Below are 17,140 nucleotides of genomic sequence, written 5' to 3'. Positions count from 1 at the left end.
TGCAAAGATAAATAAAAGATGATGCATAATTCAATAAACAGATTGAATACTTACATCAAAGGTTTGAGTAAACCTTTTGAACTTTCCTCTAAAGCGAATGTTCTCACTTATTGTAGATCCCTTTAGCAAGATCCTTTCTCCTTCTTTTTGATTATTATCTTCCCTTTAGGAATTACCAATATGCCTTGATGAATGACCTTGGAATCTAGGCTGGTGGTAGCCTCCTTTAGAAGAGAAAACAAAACCCTAATATCTAGAGAGAGAAAGTGTATTCCTTTTTCTTGTTCTCCAAGTCACACCTAAAATATACATGAACTCATGTATATATAGGCAAAATAAAAATAAGAATAAGGAAACAATAAATCATTCTCCATCTCTAATTCAACTTTCTCAATCCTAACATGACTCCAATATCAACTTGGGCTATTGGTGAGAATCCTTTTGGGCTTACTATTTTCTTGGCTCCTATAAATTAATAATTGGTCCGGTCCATTAAACCATGGACCCAATTCAATTAATTTATAAATTAATTTCTACTCCACTAAAAGAAATTAATTGCACTCCAATTAAATAGTAAATAACCTCTAAGTCAATGTTGCATTTTGACCCCTCTATGCTTAATTATTTATCGGATAATTAAAGCCATCAATCCGACAACATAATTAATATAACTATTTTGTTACCTTTAATTATTCCCGGCTCGATCACAATAAAATATTTATTTGACAAAAAATAATAATAATTTATTAAATAAATATATATAGAAAACATTTGTCTAAAACATACGAAGGCCTTCGAATTTAATTTATGATCAACCATAATCAAAACAAAATAAATACAAATAGCACTGATGCAAATATTGAGAATATAGACCTCTAATTATTAATTACATAACTACCCAAAGTGTCGATCTAAGGATCCCGAGGTATTCGCCGAATAAATCAAAGTAATTATTAATTAATAAAAGAGTCTATACTTCTCTCATGCTTGAGAGTCAAAAGCCATGACTATGATAGAGAGCAATTGCATACGACAACTCTCGCAATATATTTCAATCTATCGTGGACTCGGTTTAAGTCTTAACTAATTAAATGTCCATCCATAATTACCGACTTTAAACCATTTATGATTACTAATTTATATCATAGTATTAATTGCCATTACATACATATATAAATATATTTTGTAATCAAGCGGACACCATCAATTCCATAAAGAATCAAAAAATAATACATTCCATTCACCAATTGTATAATGCTTTAATAATAATATCCAAATAAGAAACCATGACTTTTACAATCCAAAATTAGAATTTGCTATGCTAGGGCACACATATCCTAACAGCTCCCACTTGCACTTATAGCCAATTCAAATCACATCTAACTCCCATGTTCTCCATATGACGATCAAACATCTTGATCGGTAAAGCCTTTGTGAATGGATCAGCAAGGTTATGTTCCGATGCAATCTTAGCCACAAGTATATCTCCTCGCTTTACTATATCACGAACCACATGATGTTTCCTCTGAATGTGTCTTGTTCTTTTATGAAATTTTGGGTCCTTGGTTTGGGCTATAGCTGCACTATTATCACAATGAAGCGTCATAGGCCGATCTATATGCTCCACAACCTCCAGTTCAATTAGAAAGTTTCTCAACCAAACAGCTTCTTTTGCTGCCTCAGAGGCTGCAATGTATTATGCTTCCATGGTTGAGTCAGCAGTACAACCCTGCTTGACACTCTTCCAACTAACTGCCCCTCCATTGAACTTAAACACATATCCAGATGTAGATCTCCTGGCATCTGGATCTGATTGAAAATCAGAATCCGTATATCCGACTGGAACCAGATCATCACCTCCATAAATGAGCATTAGATTCTTAGTTCTTCTAAGGTATTTTAAGATATTCTTCACAACTGACCAATGATCAAGTCCAGGATTGGACTGATATCTACTGACAATCCCTACAGAGTAGCAGATGTCCGGTCTGGTACAGACCATGGCATACATGAGACTACCAACTGCCGAAGCGTATGGTACCCGCCTCATTTGCTCAATTTCCTTATCAGTCTTGGGAGACTGGTCATTAGAAAGAGCCAACCCATGTCTAAATGGCAAAAACCCTTTCTTAGAGTTTTCCATTCCAAACCTGATCAGAACTTTGTCAATGTAAGACTCTTGAGACAAGCCTATTTTCTTTTTAACCCGATCTCGCATAAGCTTGATCCCAAGAATATAGCTTGCTTCTCCAAGATCTTTCATCTCAAATTTATTGAACAACCACCTTTTAACTGATGACAATGCTTCTACATCATTACTAATGAGCAAGATGTCATCAACATATAAAACGAGAATCATGATGACATTACCCTGTTTTTTCTTGTAAACGCAAGGTTCAAACACATTTTGTTCAAAGCCAAATAATTTGACTGCCTGATCAAAACAAATGTTCCATGTGCGTGAAGCTTGCTTAAGTCCATAAATAGACCTATTCAACTTACATACACAGTCCTCACGACCTTTAACTACGAAACCGTCTGGTTGCCTCATGTAGATGTCTTGTTCAAGATGGCCATTTAAAAATGCCGTCTTAACATCCATCTGCCATATCTCATAGTCATAATAAGCACTAATGGCCAAAAGAATGCGAATAGATTTAAGCATTGCAACTGGTGAGAATGTATCCTCATAATCAATACCTTCACGTTGAGTGAAGCCTTTGGCAACCAGTCTAGCTTTGAATGTCTCAACATTCCCATCCATTCCTCTCTTTCGTTTGTAGATCCACTTACAACCAATGGGCTGAACCCCACTAGGAAGTTCTACAACATCCCAGACTTTGTTAGAATACATCGATTCCAACTCTGATTTCATTGCATCTTTCCAATGATTCGCATCTATATCGGTCAACGCTTCCGCATAGCTTACTGGGTCCGACTCATGCTTATCGGGGACGGCCTCATAGACCTCACCCAAAAGTGTGAGTTTTTCGGGTTGGATGATAGTCCTCCCACTACGCCGAAGGACCGGTGCAGGAATCGATGTACTAGATGATGGTAATTCAACAGGGACTTCTTGTGTCTCATCATTCTCAGTATTTATATTAGGTGTGTCCACTGGGGGTATATCTGACGTGCCAACCATCTCCTCTAACACTATCTGGCTACTAGGTTTGTGATTCATAATATAATCCTCCTCCAGGTAAATAGCATGAGTACTGACAATAACCTTATTGTCCCTGGGATCATAAAATAATCCACCTCTAGTGCCCTTAGGATAGCCAATAAATAAGCATGCATCTGATCTTGCTTCCAACTTGTTTGCCTGTTTCTTTCGCACGTGTGCTGGACACCCCCATATATGCATGTGATTTAAACTAGGTTTACGTCCAAACCACAGCTCATATGGCGTTCCTGAAACAGACTTGGATGGAACACAGTTCAAAATATACATCGCTGATTCTAAGGCTAATCCCCAAAATGATAGAGGTAATGTAGCAAAACTCATCATAGATCTAACCACGTTAAGTAAAGTTCTGTTTCTCCTTTCTGCCACTCCATTCTGTTGAGGGCAGTCAGGTGCGGATAACTGGCGCACAATACCCTCATTGACCATATAATCCTTGAACTCCCCCAAGAGGTATTCACCTCCTCAATCAGATCGAAGTGTTTTGATAAGTTTACCTAATTTACGCTCCACTTCCGCCTGAAACTCACGGAATTTTCCATAAGCTTCTGACTTGTGTCGCATTAGGTAAATATATCCAAAACGTGAATAATCATCAATGAAAGTGATGAAGTACTCAAACCCTCCTCTCGCTTGGGTGTTCATGGGACCACACACGTCTGTGTGCACCAACTCTAATTGTTCTTTGGCTCTATCTCCTTTGGCTGAGTAAGTCCTTCGAGTCATCTTTCTTTCAATACAGGATTCACAAGTTGGCATAGGCTCCTCTGCCTCACAAGATAATAAACCTTCTTTAACCAACATTTGAATCCTATTTTGATTGATGTGACCCAATCGTAGATGCCAATGATACAATGAGTTTGGAGAAACTACTTTTCTTTTAACATTCAATCTAGATGAAGTTGCATTTAATTCATAATTTTGCATTTGATATGAGCTAGGAGTTAAAACATATAGATTATCTTTCAATGCACCAGAAGTTATAACACAACCATTTAATTTAATTAAAACATTTTTTCCAAAAGTAAAAATATAATTTTTGCAAACCAACGAAGAAACTGAAATTAAATTGTGCCTAACATTTGGCGCATAAAGACAATCTTCTAAAATAAGACTCCTCCCACTATCAAACTGCATATGAACCACTCCCACTGCTTTAGCTTCCACCTTGGCATTAGATCCCATATGCAAGTATATCTCTCCTTCATTGAGGCTTCTGGACTCCTGGAATCCCTGCAATGAATTGCAAACATGATTAGTGGCTCCAGAATCTATGCACCAGGAATCTATAGATTCAACCACATTACATGCCTCAACAATGAATATACCTTTTCCTTTGCCTTGTGTGAGAAGTATTGGGCAGTTAGGTTTCCAGTGACCCGGTTGACCGCAATGGAAGCAGTTTCCTTCGCCTTCAACCCGCACTTTCTTCTTTCCCTTATCCTTTTGGATTACTTTGTTTGGCACAACCACAGTTTTGGCACCATCCTTTTTCTTGCCCCTCCTCTTGGGCCTAGAAGTGGATGGTCCAGTAGACTGAGTATAGTTGATAGATGCACCCTTGCTTTTGTTTATCCCTTCAAAGGTTACCAACTCATTCAATAGTTCAGCGAGTGTGTACTCAAGCTTATTCATATAATAATTAACCCTAAAAGAGTTAAATGAGTCTGGCAATGAAGCGATAATCATGTCAACCTGAAGTTCACCATCCAAGTTGCATCCAAGGATCTCCAGTTCATTTAAAAAACCAATCATTTTTAAAGCATGTTCCCGAACTGAAGTACCTTGGACCATCTTAATGGTCATCAAATTTGTCATAGCATTTTGGCGTGCGCTCTTACCAATTTGCCCAAACATTTCCTTAAGGTTAAGCATGATGTCTGCAGAAGTGAGATATTGAAGATGTTGACTTTGGAGTACATTCGAGAGTGAAGCAAGAATGTAGCACCTAGTCATCTCATCTGCTTTATTCCATTTCTTAAATACTTCATGCTCCTCAGGAGGATCCTCAGGCAAAGGTGGAGAAGGTCTAGGAGTAGTAAGCACATAATTCAACCCCTCATATGTGAGTACAATATCTAGTTGCCTTTTCCAATCGATATAATTAGGTCCAGTTAATCGATTTTCTTTTAGTATGTTTGTAAGTGGACTGAATGGACTAGTCATGGTTAATCTGAAAATAAAAGCATTCATACAATAAATAAAGTGAATAATAATAATCATGCAAGTATAAAATAATTAATTAAGTGTGGGTCCCTTAACCACATTGCATGAAAAATCGGACAATCAATATGCCAATAACTTATCCGGTTGGCGGAATTCATTATTACTTATTGACGAGAATAACTCATTATTTCCATATCTCTTTAGATAATGCCTTATCTAAATATGAAATAATTCCCGATTAGATTTAGCCTTTCTAAAATCATCTAGTATAGACCACTCCGTTGGGGAGCTAATACTATTGATTTTAGATTGAGTGTATAACATAATTAATGCTCCAACAGAAAAACAAATATTAAATATATTGCCATTAATAGCTTAGACTCTTTAAATCATGCGTAGGGCCTTATTTTTAAAGATCTAACTATAATGGTTATTTAATAAATATATTTTCGTGAGACAACCATTCTTGTAATCTAGACTCTTTAAATCATGCGTGGAGCCTTATTTTTAAAGATCTAATCATAATGGTTATAATTACGAAGGCCATGGGGTAATGTATAAAAAATCCCCGCTCCCACTCAATTTTTAATAATGTAAAACTAGGGTTTTCAATTCATGATTTAATGCATGCAAAACGCCTTAATTTTAATCCAATTAAATTTAGAAAATATATGGATTTTAAATGATTCACTAATCTTTAATTTGAGGCAAAAAATAATTTACAAAAATAATTTTTCTGTTTCCCAATAAATGCTTTCAAATTAATTAGTAATCTAATTTAATTTATCTTCATAATTTAATTAATATAAATCAAGTCATTTAATTAAAAATCATGGATCCAATGCATGAACAATTATAATAAGCATTAAATTATTCCATGCATCAAATAATAGACAGAAGCAATATAAATGGCCAATAGATTCAGCTTTTAACATTTAAAAACTATTCTTGCTGTACGGGCATCCTTCAACTGTCTGTAAACACCCATAGGAAGCTTGTACGCGTCAGGAGAAGCAAAACGCCGCTTGGAACGAGCCCGGAGGACCCCACACGAGCTGGCACACGCCTAGGGCAAGCTGCACGCGCTCCCACGCGCCCCCACGCGCCGGCACGGGCTTGGGGCGCCTGGAATGCACCCTCACGCGCCTTCCCGCGCGTGGAGTGTACCAACTCCTTGGCTGGCGCGTAAGATCCACGCGCCAGCTTGTCATTGACCAGCCCACTCCTGGCGCGTGTGGAACACGCGCCAGGCTCACCTAGCCACTGCCACACCTGATCTGGGCCACCTCCGATGCCTCTTCTCGCCGCCGGCGAAGCTCCGGCCACCGGAAAAACTCCGGAAAAATTCCAAAAAATCCGGAAAAATCCCAGAAAATTAAATTAAGCCTCAAAAAATTCCCAAAAAATTAGGAAAAATTCCAGAAAATTACTTAAGCATAATTTAACCCTTTTGGACCCTCTTGAAGCTTCATAGCATCCTTTGATGAATATTACATGGCTTTAATAAATACTTACAATTTGAAATACAATGGAAAAAATTAAATTACATCATTGAATTTTCAAACGGCTAAAACAAAGCCTTAATTACATTCATCCAAAAATAAAATTACATTCTATATACCTATAAGCTTCATCCATGGCCCAAACACATATTATCATCCATTCACAATTATACATACATCATCATGTATTAATATATACCAACATAATAAATCATACATTAACATATATCAATAATTTTATATATGTATATATAATTTGGATCCATGAATATGATTTTTATAAACACATGTTCTCTAGTAATGAATCAAACCATGTGCTCTGATACCACTGTTGGGAAACGTTCAAGTTTTTAAAACTTTTTGAGGGATTTGCAATCATAGATCTTGATTCATTACATGGAGACAAGTTTTATGCAAAGATAAATAAAAGATGATGCATAATTCAATAAACAGATTGAATACTTACATTAAAGGTCTGAGTAAACCTTTTGAACTTTCCTCTAAAGCGAATGTTCTCACTTATTGTAGATCCCTTTAGCAAGATCCTTTCTCCTTCTTTTTGATTATTATCTTCCCTTTAGGAATTACCAATATGCCTTGATGAATGACCTTGGAATCTAGGCTGGTGGTAGCCTCCTTTAGAAGAGAAAACAAAACCCTAATATCTAGAGAGAGAAAGTGTATTCCTTTTTCTTGTTCTCCAAGTCACACCTAAAATATACATGAACTCATGTATATATAGGCAAAATAAAAATAAGAATAAGGAAACAATAAATCATTCTCCATCTCTAATTCAACTTTCTCAATCCTAACATGACTCCAATATCAACTTGGGCTATTGGTGAGAATCCTTTTGGGCTTACTATTTTCTTGGCTCCTATAAATTAATAATTGGTCCGGTCCATTAAACCATGGACCCAATTCAATTAATTTATAAATTAATTTCTACTCCACTAAAAGAAATTAATTGAACTCTAATTAAATAGTAAATAACCTCTAAGTCAATGTTGCATTTTGACCCCTCTATGCTTAATTATTTATCGAATAATTAAAGCCATCAATCCGACAACATAATTAATATAACTATTTTGTTACCTTTGATTATTCCCGGCTCGATCACAATAAAATATTTATTTGACAAAAAATAATAATAATTTATTAAATAAATATATATAGAAACATTTGTCTAAAACATACGAAGGCCTTCGAATTTAATTTGTGATCAACCATAATCAAAACAAAATAAATACAAATAGCACTGATGCAAATATTGAGAATATAGACCTCTAATTATTAATTACATAACTACCCAAAGTGTCGATCTAAGGATCCCGAGGTATCCGCCGAACAAATCAAAGTAATTATTAATTAATAAAAGAGTCTATACTTCTCTCATACTTGAGAGTCAAAAACCATGACTGTGATAGAGAGCAATTGCATACGACAGCTTTCGCAATATATTTCAATCTATCGTGGACTCGGTTTAAGTCTTAACTAATTAAATGTCCATCCATAATTACCGACTTTAAACCATTTATGATTACTAATTTATATCATAGTATTAATTGCCATTACATACATATATAAATATATTTTGTAATCAAGCGGACACCATGAATTCCATAAAGAATCGAAAAATAATACATTCCATTCACCAATTGTATAATCCTTTAATAATAATATCCAAATAAGAAACCATGACTTTTACAATCCAAAATTAGAATTTGCTATGTTAGGGCACACATATCCTAACATAGCCAATAGTCAATTATAGGATGGCACAATATGAAGCAGGGGAACACACACAACTTTTACATAAAACTCTCAAATACTTATATATTTCTTTCTCACTTCTTTTGGTTTATTTTTCCAACATCAATCATTCAAACACATAAACTATATGGTTCCTAGATTGAATACAGGAAAAAAGAAAAAAAAATCTACCCAAGACTGTAAACATATAACAATAAAGAACCTACTATCAATTAACGAATCTCACTTTGAAAAATAAAACATATGAAAACCCTGAAAATATTCTAAGTGACTCTCTCTAATTTAATATATGAATATAAAATCCTAAGAGAAAATTTGCTTTGTGAAAGCAATGTATCACCCCTATTTCTCTCATACCTTTATAGATTGATCTAGACTTTTATTTATAGGTCAATTACTTGTTTACCAAGTTTTAGGTCTGTCCTTGTGAGCAAGATCTAGTTTAGGAAAATATTCCAAAGCCTTTTTATTTTCAGCAATCGAAGTAGCCGTAAGCTTAATTGGATCGATCGATATGCTCCAGATTTCGATCTAACCTTGTCAAGGTTTCTATGATCAATATGTACTTAGCTGCGATCGATCAAAGAAGATTATTTCGATCATGATCAACACAGATTGAAGTAAATATAGGCTTTGATGGATCGAAGATGTGTAAACTTTGATTGATGAGTTTGCACTTTGTCAAACATTTATAAAAATAATTAGAAAAGGTTTTCTTGTACACAAGTAAAATACAAGTAAAAAAAAAAAAAAAAATACAAGTAAATTTTAGAAACTTTAAAACTTGTCAAATTAAGTACATATGCATGTATTAAAAAAATTCCTTAATGCATAAGCAACTACCTAAGAATGTTTAGAAAACCTTGGAAACTTAGCATATATAACTTATAGCATGTAATAAAAACCTTTTTTTCTTAAGCTAGACACAAGAAATAACCACACACATATATGTGAGAGTAAGCTCTAGAAACTTAACATATATAATTTAAGCATGTGTAAAACATAATCCAGATGAAATACAAACTTGAATGCACATATGACACATATGCTGGACCTACTATGCCTAATGCTCAAGTAAGTTTAGAAAACACTTAAACTTGATAAATTAAGAAATGGTTGAACAATATATAGACTTTTATTGATGCACTAAAAAAATGTTAATAAGTTATGAAATCTTTTAAACATGACTACGTGAAAATCATATGCATGACTAGAAACATGGCTACGTGAAAATCATATGAAATCTTTTTTCCTCATCACATAGTCTAAGGACCAATACTCCACCGTCATTTTACGTACAAAAAAAAAAAGGAGGATATGACTGTCCTTCAATTGTTTGGCAGGCTAACATGGTCCATTTCTTCCATAATTTTTTTCCCCAACTCATGGTGTGTTCCGAGTCCCACCCTTCATGTAGCACTTTTTCTCCATACACATCTACGTGTCCCAATAATTCAATGTAATTTCCGCGCAGAGTACTATCATGTAAATAAGTCAAACTAAGAAAACTTATCTTCGTGAGAGGTAATTGACTAACAGTTGTAATTAGGGTAATAAGACACTGATGTTATGGACATTAGTGTAAATGATACAATTCTTCCTCTTCAAAGGAAAATAAAAAATTAGCGTGCCAATGCTGTTAAAGACAATATTATGATTGTGGATACGTTAACTTCAACTTAAAAATATATATATATATCTATATATATATATATAATAAAAATTCATTTTTTTGTCATCCATGCTATTTAAAAATATTAATGGGTAGGTTGGTAAGTGGGGATGAATGTAAACAAAATTAACAGAAGAAAATGGTAGTATATATTATGGTCATATGTAGGGCATTATAAAAGCTTCTACGTTTTTCTTTTATCGATCTGATAGAGTATTATTTAAACCATTGATATTCTTTTATTTGATTCTACCAATAGAAGCATCTGATATTATTTTAACAGATCTTTTATTTAAATCACTGATATTATTTAAACAGATATTTTATCTTTAATAATGTTGCGTGAAGGCGCGTTTCTAGAAAGTCTACCTTTTAGTCAAGGAAGGTGTTCCATGCCATGATTATTTTACATCGATCACAAGCACATACCTTTTCATTATAAGTATAGCTTGCCACAAAACCTTTAATCCTCACCTCACCAACAGATCTTCAAATCTTTTAGAAAAAGTGTTCCATTTCACTTTTTAATTCTTTTATTGCTTACAGGCATCCATAGCATATTCATATAACGCTCATATTTCACTCCCACCTTCATTTTTGCAGCACCATATTTCTAGAATAGTCAATCTTTATATATCAAGAAAATTAATGGCAGAGAAGGAGCAGCAACCAGGGCACAACTCAGCAGCACCATATAACTATGGCCGAGCAGACGAAGAGTCACAATCCAAAGAACTTAAACGCCAGAAACGCAAGAAACTTATCCTGTATATTGCTGCTTTTGTTGTGTTCCAAACCATTGTTATAGCCATCTTTTCACTCACTGTCATGAAGGTCAAAACTCCCAAGTTCCGCGTTCGTGCTGCCGCATTTGAGACTTTTAGTGTCTCGGCAACATCATTTGACATGAGAATGAATGCTCGACTTGGTGTCAAGAACACCAACTTCGGTCCATACAAATTCGACAATAGTACCATTACCTTCTATTACAGGGGTGCAGAAATAGGGAGTGCTTTTGTTCCCAAGTCAACCGCTAAATTTCAATCCACCAAGAGGTTCAATGTTATTATTAACCTGTTATCAACCGGTTTACCAACCAATTCAGAACTAGGAAGTGATTTCAATTCTGGAATTTTGCCGCTGAGCTGCACATCAAGATTGACGGGAAAGGTGGAGCTAATGCTGGTGATGAAGAAGAAGAAAGCTATCAATATGAATTGCACCATGGAAGTTAGTATCGCGAGCCAGCAAATCCAGAATTTGAAATGCAAGTGATATATATATGTGTTAATCTGCTTAGTGTTAAATTCCTGAAAATTCTTTTGGTTCTCTGATTCTTTGTTAAGTTTTTTTTTTTTTTTTTTTTTTTCATCAATATATTTGAATGTGCACTTAATAAACTTTTTTCTGTGTCATCCTTTTTTGCCTTTTTTAAAGTTAATATGGTGTGTTTTTTGATACAATATAATATAACACGCACAGAAGGCATTTCCATAACATCTTTTAGTTCAAAGAGTTCCTAAATGGAGAGAAAAAATTTATTGGGCTGTTTGTATTAGTGGACATGATATCACTAATTAATTAGATACTGACACTTAGGTGATAGGACTCATTAAAATAAAGTATTTTTACTTTAATGAGAGAATACAATTAATTGATGGCAAAATAATAAAAATGCAGCGAAGTATTTCTCCTAAATATCAGCCTTTTACTTTCTTTAATGGTAGTTAAAATCTAGGAGACAAAAGACCTAGACATTTTTTTTATATTTTTTTATAACCACTTTATTTTTCATAATAACTTGCATATTATTAATCTTAATATAGAATTCATCAAAGGTTTTGTTTTTATCCAACCTAACATGGACGGAGCGGGCCTCAGGCATGCTGGTCCATTATTTTAAACTACCTGCCTCAGGATATTTTTATAAAATATCCGACCCGAAACGCGAGTCCCAAATGCCGAAGGTAAAAACCCATATTAGCCCATATGGCTAATATTTAAAGTCATACTAAACATTTATAAACATCCTACAAGGTTCTAAACCTTAAAGGAATGGTTTCGCAATAAACCGACATTTTTAACGTAAGAAAATCATGATCAGTCCTTACCAAAATGGATATAACTCATTCCATGGTTGGAATGTTTTAATGAGAGTAGCACCATTAGAAAGCTTACGATCTTGTCACACCCTAAAATTCAATTACATAGCATCTGATAACAATACTCAATATGGGTGTGAACTAAAAATCATTACCACAATACATTGCTCAATTTAACATGAACTTATATAAAATCCTCAAAATAAAAATCTCTCTACAACTAAGAAAAATAAAAACTTTAAATTGCTCTGGTCTTCAACGCCAACTTTACAATCACCAAGTACCTGAAATGTTTATAATAGAGTGAGCTCAGAAGCTCAGCAAGCAGGCAAGATCCCTACTCAACAAGTAATAACCTTACCATACTTCCAAATACCACTATAACATCACATAATACGTATAAAAACAGAACTAACCAAAAAGTGCACCCTCTAACTAGGCAGCTACTATGCCCCAGGTGATTATAATATGCTAAATGTAACTTCCACATAATCTTCTCAAATAAATGGTCACATTTTCAACTCAGGTGAAGACATACCAAACCTCCTAATTAAGAATCACATGCCACCACATAGCAAGGAACAAATCCAAATACATACTATGGAACGAATCCAACCTTTTCAACAAATTATGTGGGGAACACATCAACTCTGACACATGATTCCCAATAATAGGTAAAAATATATTCCACCTTTGTATCGATACAAACCCAAATGGTAGTTATTTATAGAATGAGACGAACTCGTGCAACCACATAACTGAATCAATACACATGCCCACTTAGAGACAATACTAAACAGATCATTTCAACTACGATTCCAATTCTCTTTAAAATCTAGTTCGAGCCTCAATTTCTCGTATCTAAAAATCTCAAATTGATTCAACAACATAACCAATACACCGACCTATTGTGATATATATAGTAGGTATCTCCACCAAAAACAGATAAAGCTAATTCATTTACGTAATAAAATAATTCTAAACATTCAGATAATAATCATAAAAATATGGAATCACCAAATATTTAATTACTCTCAATAATACTCGATTTGAAATATAGAATCACCAAATGCACTAAACTCAATCACACACACACACACACACACACACACACACACACACACACACACACACACACACACACACATATATATATATAGAAGAAGGTAAGATTAAACTTGCCTAATTCACGTGTTGATAGTTCCTGATCCAACATAATCATCCTTCGAGTCCTTCCATGGTCAATCATTCTGATTACCAAAACTACTTTTTATCAACGACAAATATAATATTAAAATAAACCTAAATAACAACATCTAAAGGGAATACTGATTACCTTAAACTTCATCCCAAAACCACTCTTTTCAACTTAGTCAAACCCTGAGTGGTTAATATTTATATACAAATACATTCATTCAGTTGCAAATGATTCTCTCCACGTCGGCATGTTCCTAGGTAAGTGGTTAGACAACATAATACATACCCAACAGATTCTATCATTTATCGCTATAATAATGTGATACAATATCACAACATATTATATCTATCTATTATATATATATTTATTGTAATGCGTTACAATAAAATCAGGGATGTTACAAATCGCTTCAATTTGAGCATAAGAATGCCCTAATTTGGACTTTAAATGAGAAAGTTATAGCCGTTTGAAGTTAGCATGTCCAAACAAGAAGGTGCCCAGTTGCACTTGAAAATTCAACCGGTTCAACTTTTGCTGAGAGTAAAAATTCGTTAGAAAAAGCAACCAGTTGAATTTCAAGTGCAACCGGTTTAACTTTTGCTGAGAGCAAAAAATTGAACCTGTGTAGACAAATGAATGAGTATGAATCAAACTCAAATAACCAACAAAGATATGCATAAGTTATAAACATTAAACTAACAACTTTGGGGTATAACCCCTAAACTTCTCATGTCAAAATGATCATATCCTACCATTCTAGATAGTGAGTAAAATAACATGAACTTAACATGTGAGTCAAGAAAATAATACAATTGAAAAGAAATGGCCTTATTGCTCATTACATTACTCACATATAAGTTATAAAAATTACATTATCCGAATACATGTCCGAAAGCAAATACAAATCCAAATGCTACGCGTAGTAATGCAAAACATCAATTAAGTCTCGTCTAAGCCAAATAAAAGTAGCATGCTCTCTAGCATTGCCTTAACCTGAAAAGGGAATCAACGTGGGGTATAACCCCTAAACTTCTCATGTCAAAATGGAGGTCAGCAAGACTTTGATCATATCCTACCATTCTACTGAGTAAAATAACATAAACTTAACATGTGAGTCAAGAAAATAATACAATTGAAAAAAAATGGCCTTATTGCTCATTACATTACTTACATGCAAGTCATAAAAATTACATTATCCAAATACATGTCCGAAAATAAATACAAATCCAAATGCTATGCATAGCAATGCAAAACATCAATTAAGTCTCGTCCAAGCCAAATAAGAGTAGCATGCTCTCTAGCATTGCTTTAACCTAAGAGGGGAATCAACGTGGGGTGAGCTATAATGCTCAGTAGGAAACATGTTAGGTAAATAAATTACATTCCTTTGACCTCATAAGAGTAACCTATGTCATACAATGCAAAGGGGCATGCTCCCTTACATATAATTCAGGGGCAGTCCTAAAGGCATCATCCTAATTAAGCTAGAAAATGGTGCATAGATATATCCATTTAATGTCAAATAAACATATGCATAGAAAATTAAATGTAACTAACCAATCAAGTCGCAACTACAAATGGATGCCAACTTGAAAACAATACAAGGAATTGGATATATAAACAATAACTCAAGTCGCAACAACACATGGATGTCAACTTAAAAATAAGATTCGAAATTAACAAAAGGGAGAACTCGGACACACTCACACCCCCAACATACGTACTGTATGCGTTTACACCATAAATATTTTTCAGTTGGAAAGGTTGTCATTGCCAATCCCAATGGAAATGTGAGCGTTTCCAATTGGAAAGGTGATATGTAAATAAGGTGCAATCATGAAGCAACACGTGGCTTCATCAAATGAAGCCATTTGGTACATGTAACTACACATGGACACGTGGTAGGTAGAGAAGGAAGCAGTTACTTGTAGTTGAAAAGACGTGACTTTCTAAGTGGACACGTGTCAACCAAAGAGGGAGTCATTTACTTGCATTTGGAAAGTTATTGCTGATAGGACACGTGTCAGCCAAAGAAAAAGGCAATTATTTACAGTTGGAAAAAAGTGTGACTTTCCAAGTGGACACGTGGCAGGAAGAGAAGAAAACAGTTATAGGTAGTTAGGAGATCATGGTCTATTCCATTTGGCAGTTTCAAAACGTGGCTTTCGTTCAATTAGAATTGAACCACCAAAACCACTCATTCAAAGTGATAATTTATGGGACATTATGTCCTTACAGGTGTCAACATTGTGAGAAGGCTAAGGAAAACATGGGACACGTGGCATAATCTGGACCTTCTAGGTGAAAGTTTTCAATTGTTGCTGGAAACCATTGTCTTTCCATCTGGGCAGTTCCAGAATATGGGAAAGACTTACAAACATGCATCCAATTGCCAAGACTACTGTTTATCAGTTGTAGATCATGGGAGAACATAATTTTACACGTGACAACATTGAGAAAAGGCTGAAAGATCATGAGACACTTGGCAGTCTGAGGAAAGGCCAAGTGTAAGTTGCTGAAACTACCACATTTCCAACTACTGCAAAGAAACTCTATAAATAGAACACTTAGGCTTGACATACAAATCTTGTTCAACACACACAACTAAACAACACTTCAATTACTTCATTTCATGTATTTTTACATTCATGTTTAATTCAAATCCCACACTTATTTTTCTTACTTTCCAACACTTCATTTCAAAGTCGATCCTGCACTTTCAATACCGCACTTCTTTCCACTAGCAATAGAGTAGTCCAGAAGTCCTTTTTCAAGGCAAAAAGAACCCTCGAATGTGGTCATTCTAGACCTTCATACAATCACCTAATCCCTGCAATCTACAGCTAGAATATTGTTAGGAACAGTTCCTGGCATGCCTGCTTACCATGATTTTATTTTCCACTCACCCAAAAAGTGGAACCGTGCTTCTTTTATAGAGCCGAACATATTGGCACACCCGGTGGGACATCTTAACATATTGTTCAATGGCCGGTGGAAGAAGGCAATGCAAGTTTGTCGAAGACCTTGCCGAAATAGAAGAGATGCAAAGTAGTGAACTTCTAGTCGAAAGTTCACGATTTGTACCTGATGAAAGAGATATGGTGGAAAAGTTTGCTCAAATAAGGGCAAATGGACCCATCATGGATAACATCCGCATGATGGCTATCCAACAAGACAGGTTTAAGCAGGACCTAACATGGGTTGCTCAAGACCAATCAAAGGCCACTCAAGACCAAGTAAGAGCCGCTTATGCTCAAGAGCGGAAGCTAGCAAAAATGGTAGACTGAATCTCTTATAGGTTCGAATCTATGTTAGAACGGTCCTTTGGAAGCTTGACTCAAGCCATGGCACCTTGGCCAAATAATTCTGAAGGGACTCAATAGTCAGCCTTTCAAGCCAACAGGCTGTCCACATTTGTTAAAGGCTGTTTTTCTCACAGCATGTAGGTTCATTCCTTCCAAATTACCAGCAGATATAGTCTGTTCCAGTGGTACAGACTTACATTCTAGTTACACCTATGGCTTTTCCAGTGGCACAGAT

General features: G+C 34.9%; 1 protein-coding gene across 1 annotated transcript; it reads left to right on the top strand.

The window, feature by feature from the left end:
* Positions 1-10,948: 10,948 nt before the first annotated feature.
* On the top strand, positions 10,949-11,575 carry LOC132270228 (late embryogenesis abundant protein At1g64065-like). Its single transcript, XM_059771418.1, has one exon. It carries the CDS (start codon positions 10,949-10,951, stop codon positions 11,573-11,575), a length of 627 nt encoding a protein of 208 aa, XP_059627401.1.
* The last annotated feature ends 5,565 nt before the right edge of the window (positions 11,576-17,140 follow it).

The sequence above is a fragment of the Cornus florida genome, unplaced genomic scaffold, assembly GCF_030987335.1.
Source record: "Cornus florida cultivar Cherokee Brave unplaced genomic scaffold, ASM3098733v1 CherokeeBrave_3.0.0_Hap2_Chr08, whole genome shotgun sequence".
NCBI lineage: Eukaryota > Viridiplantae > Streptophyta > Magnoliopsida > Cornales > Cornaceae > Cornus > Cornus florida.
The sequence above is the reverse complement of the archived record's forward strand: the minus strand, read 5'-3'. Positions and strand labels throughout refer to the sequence as shown.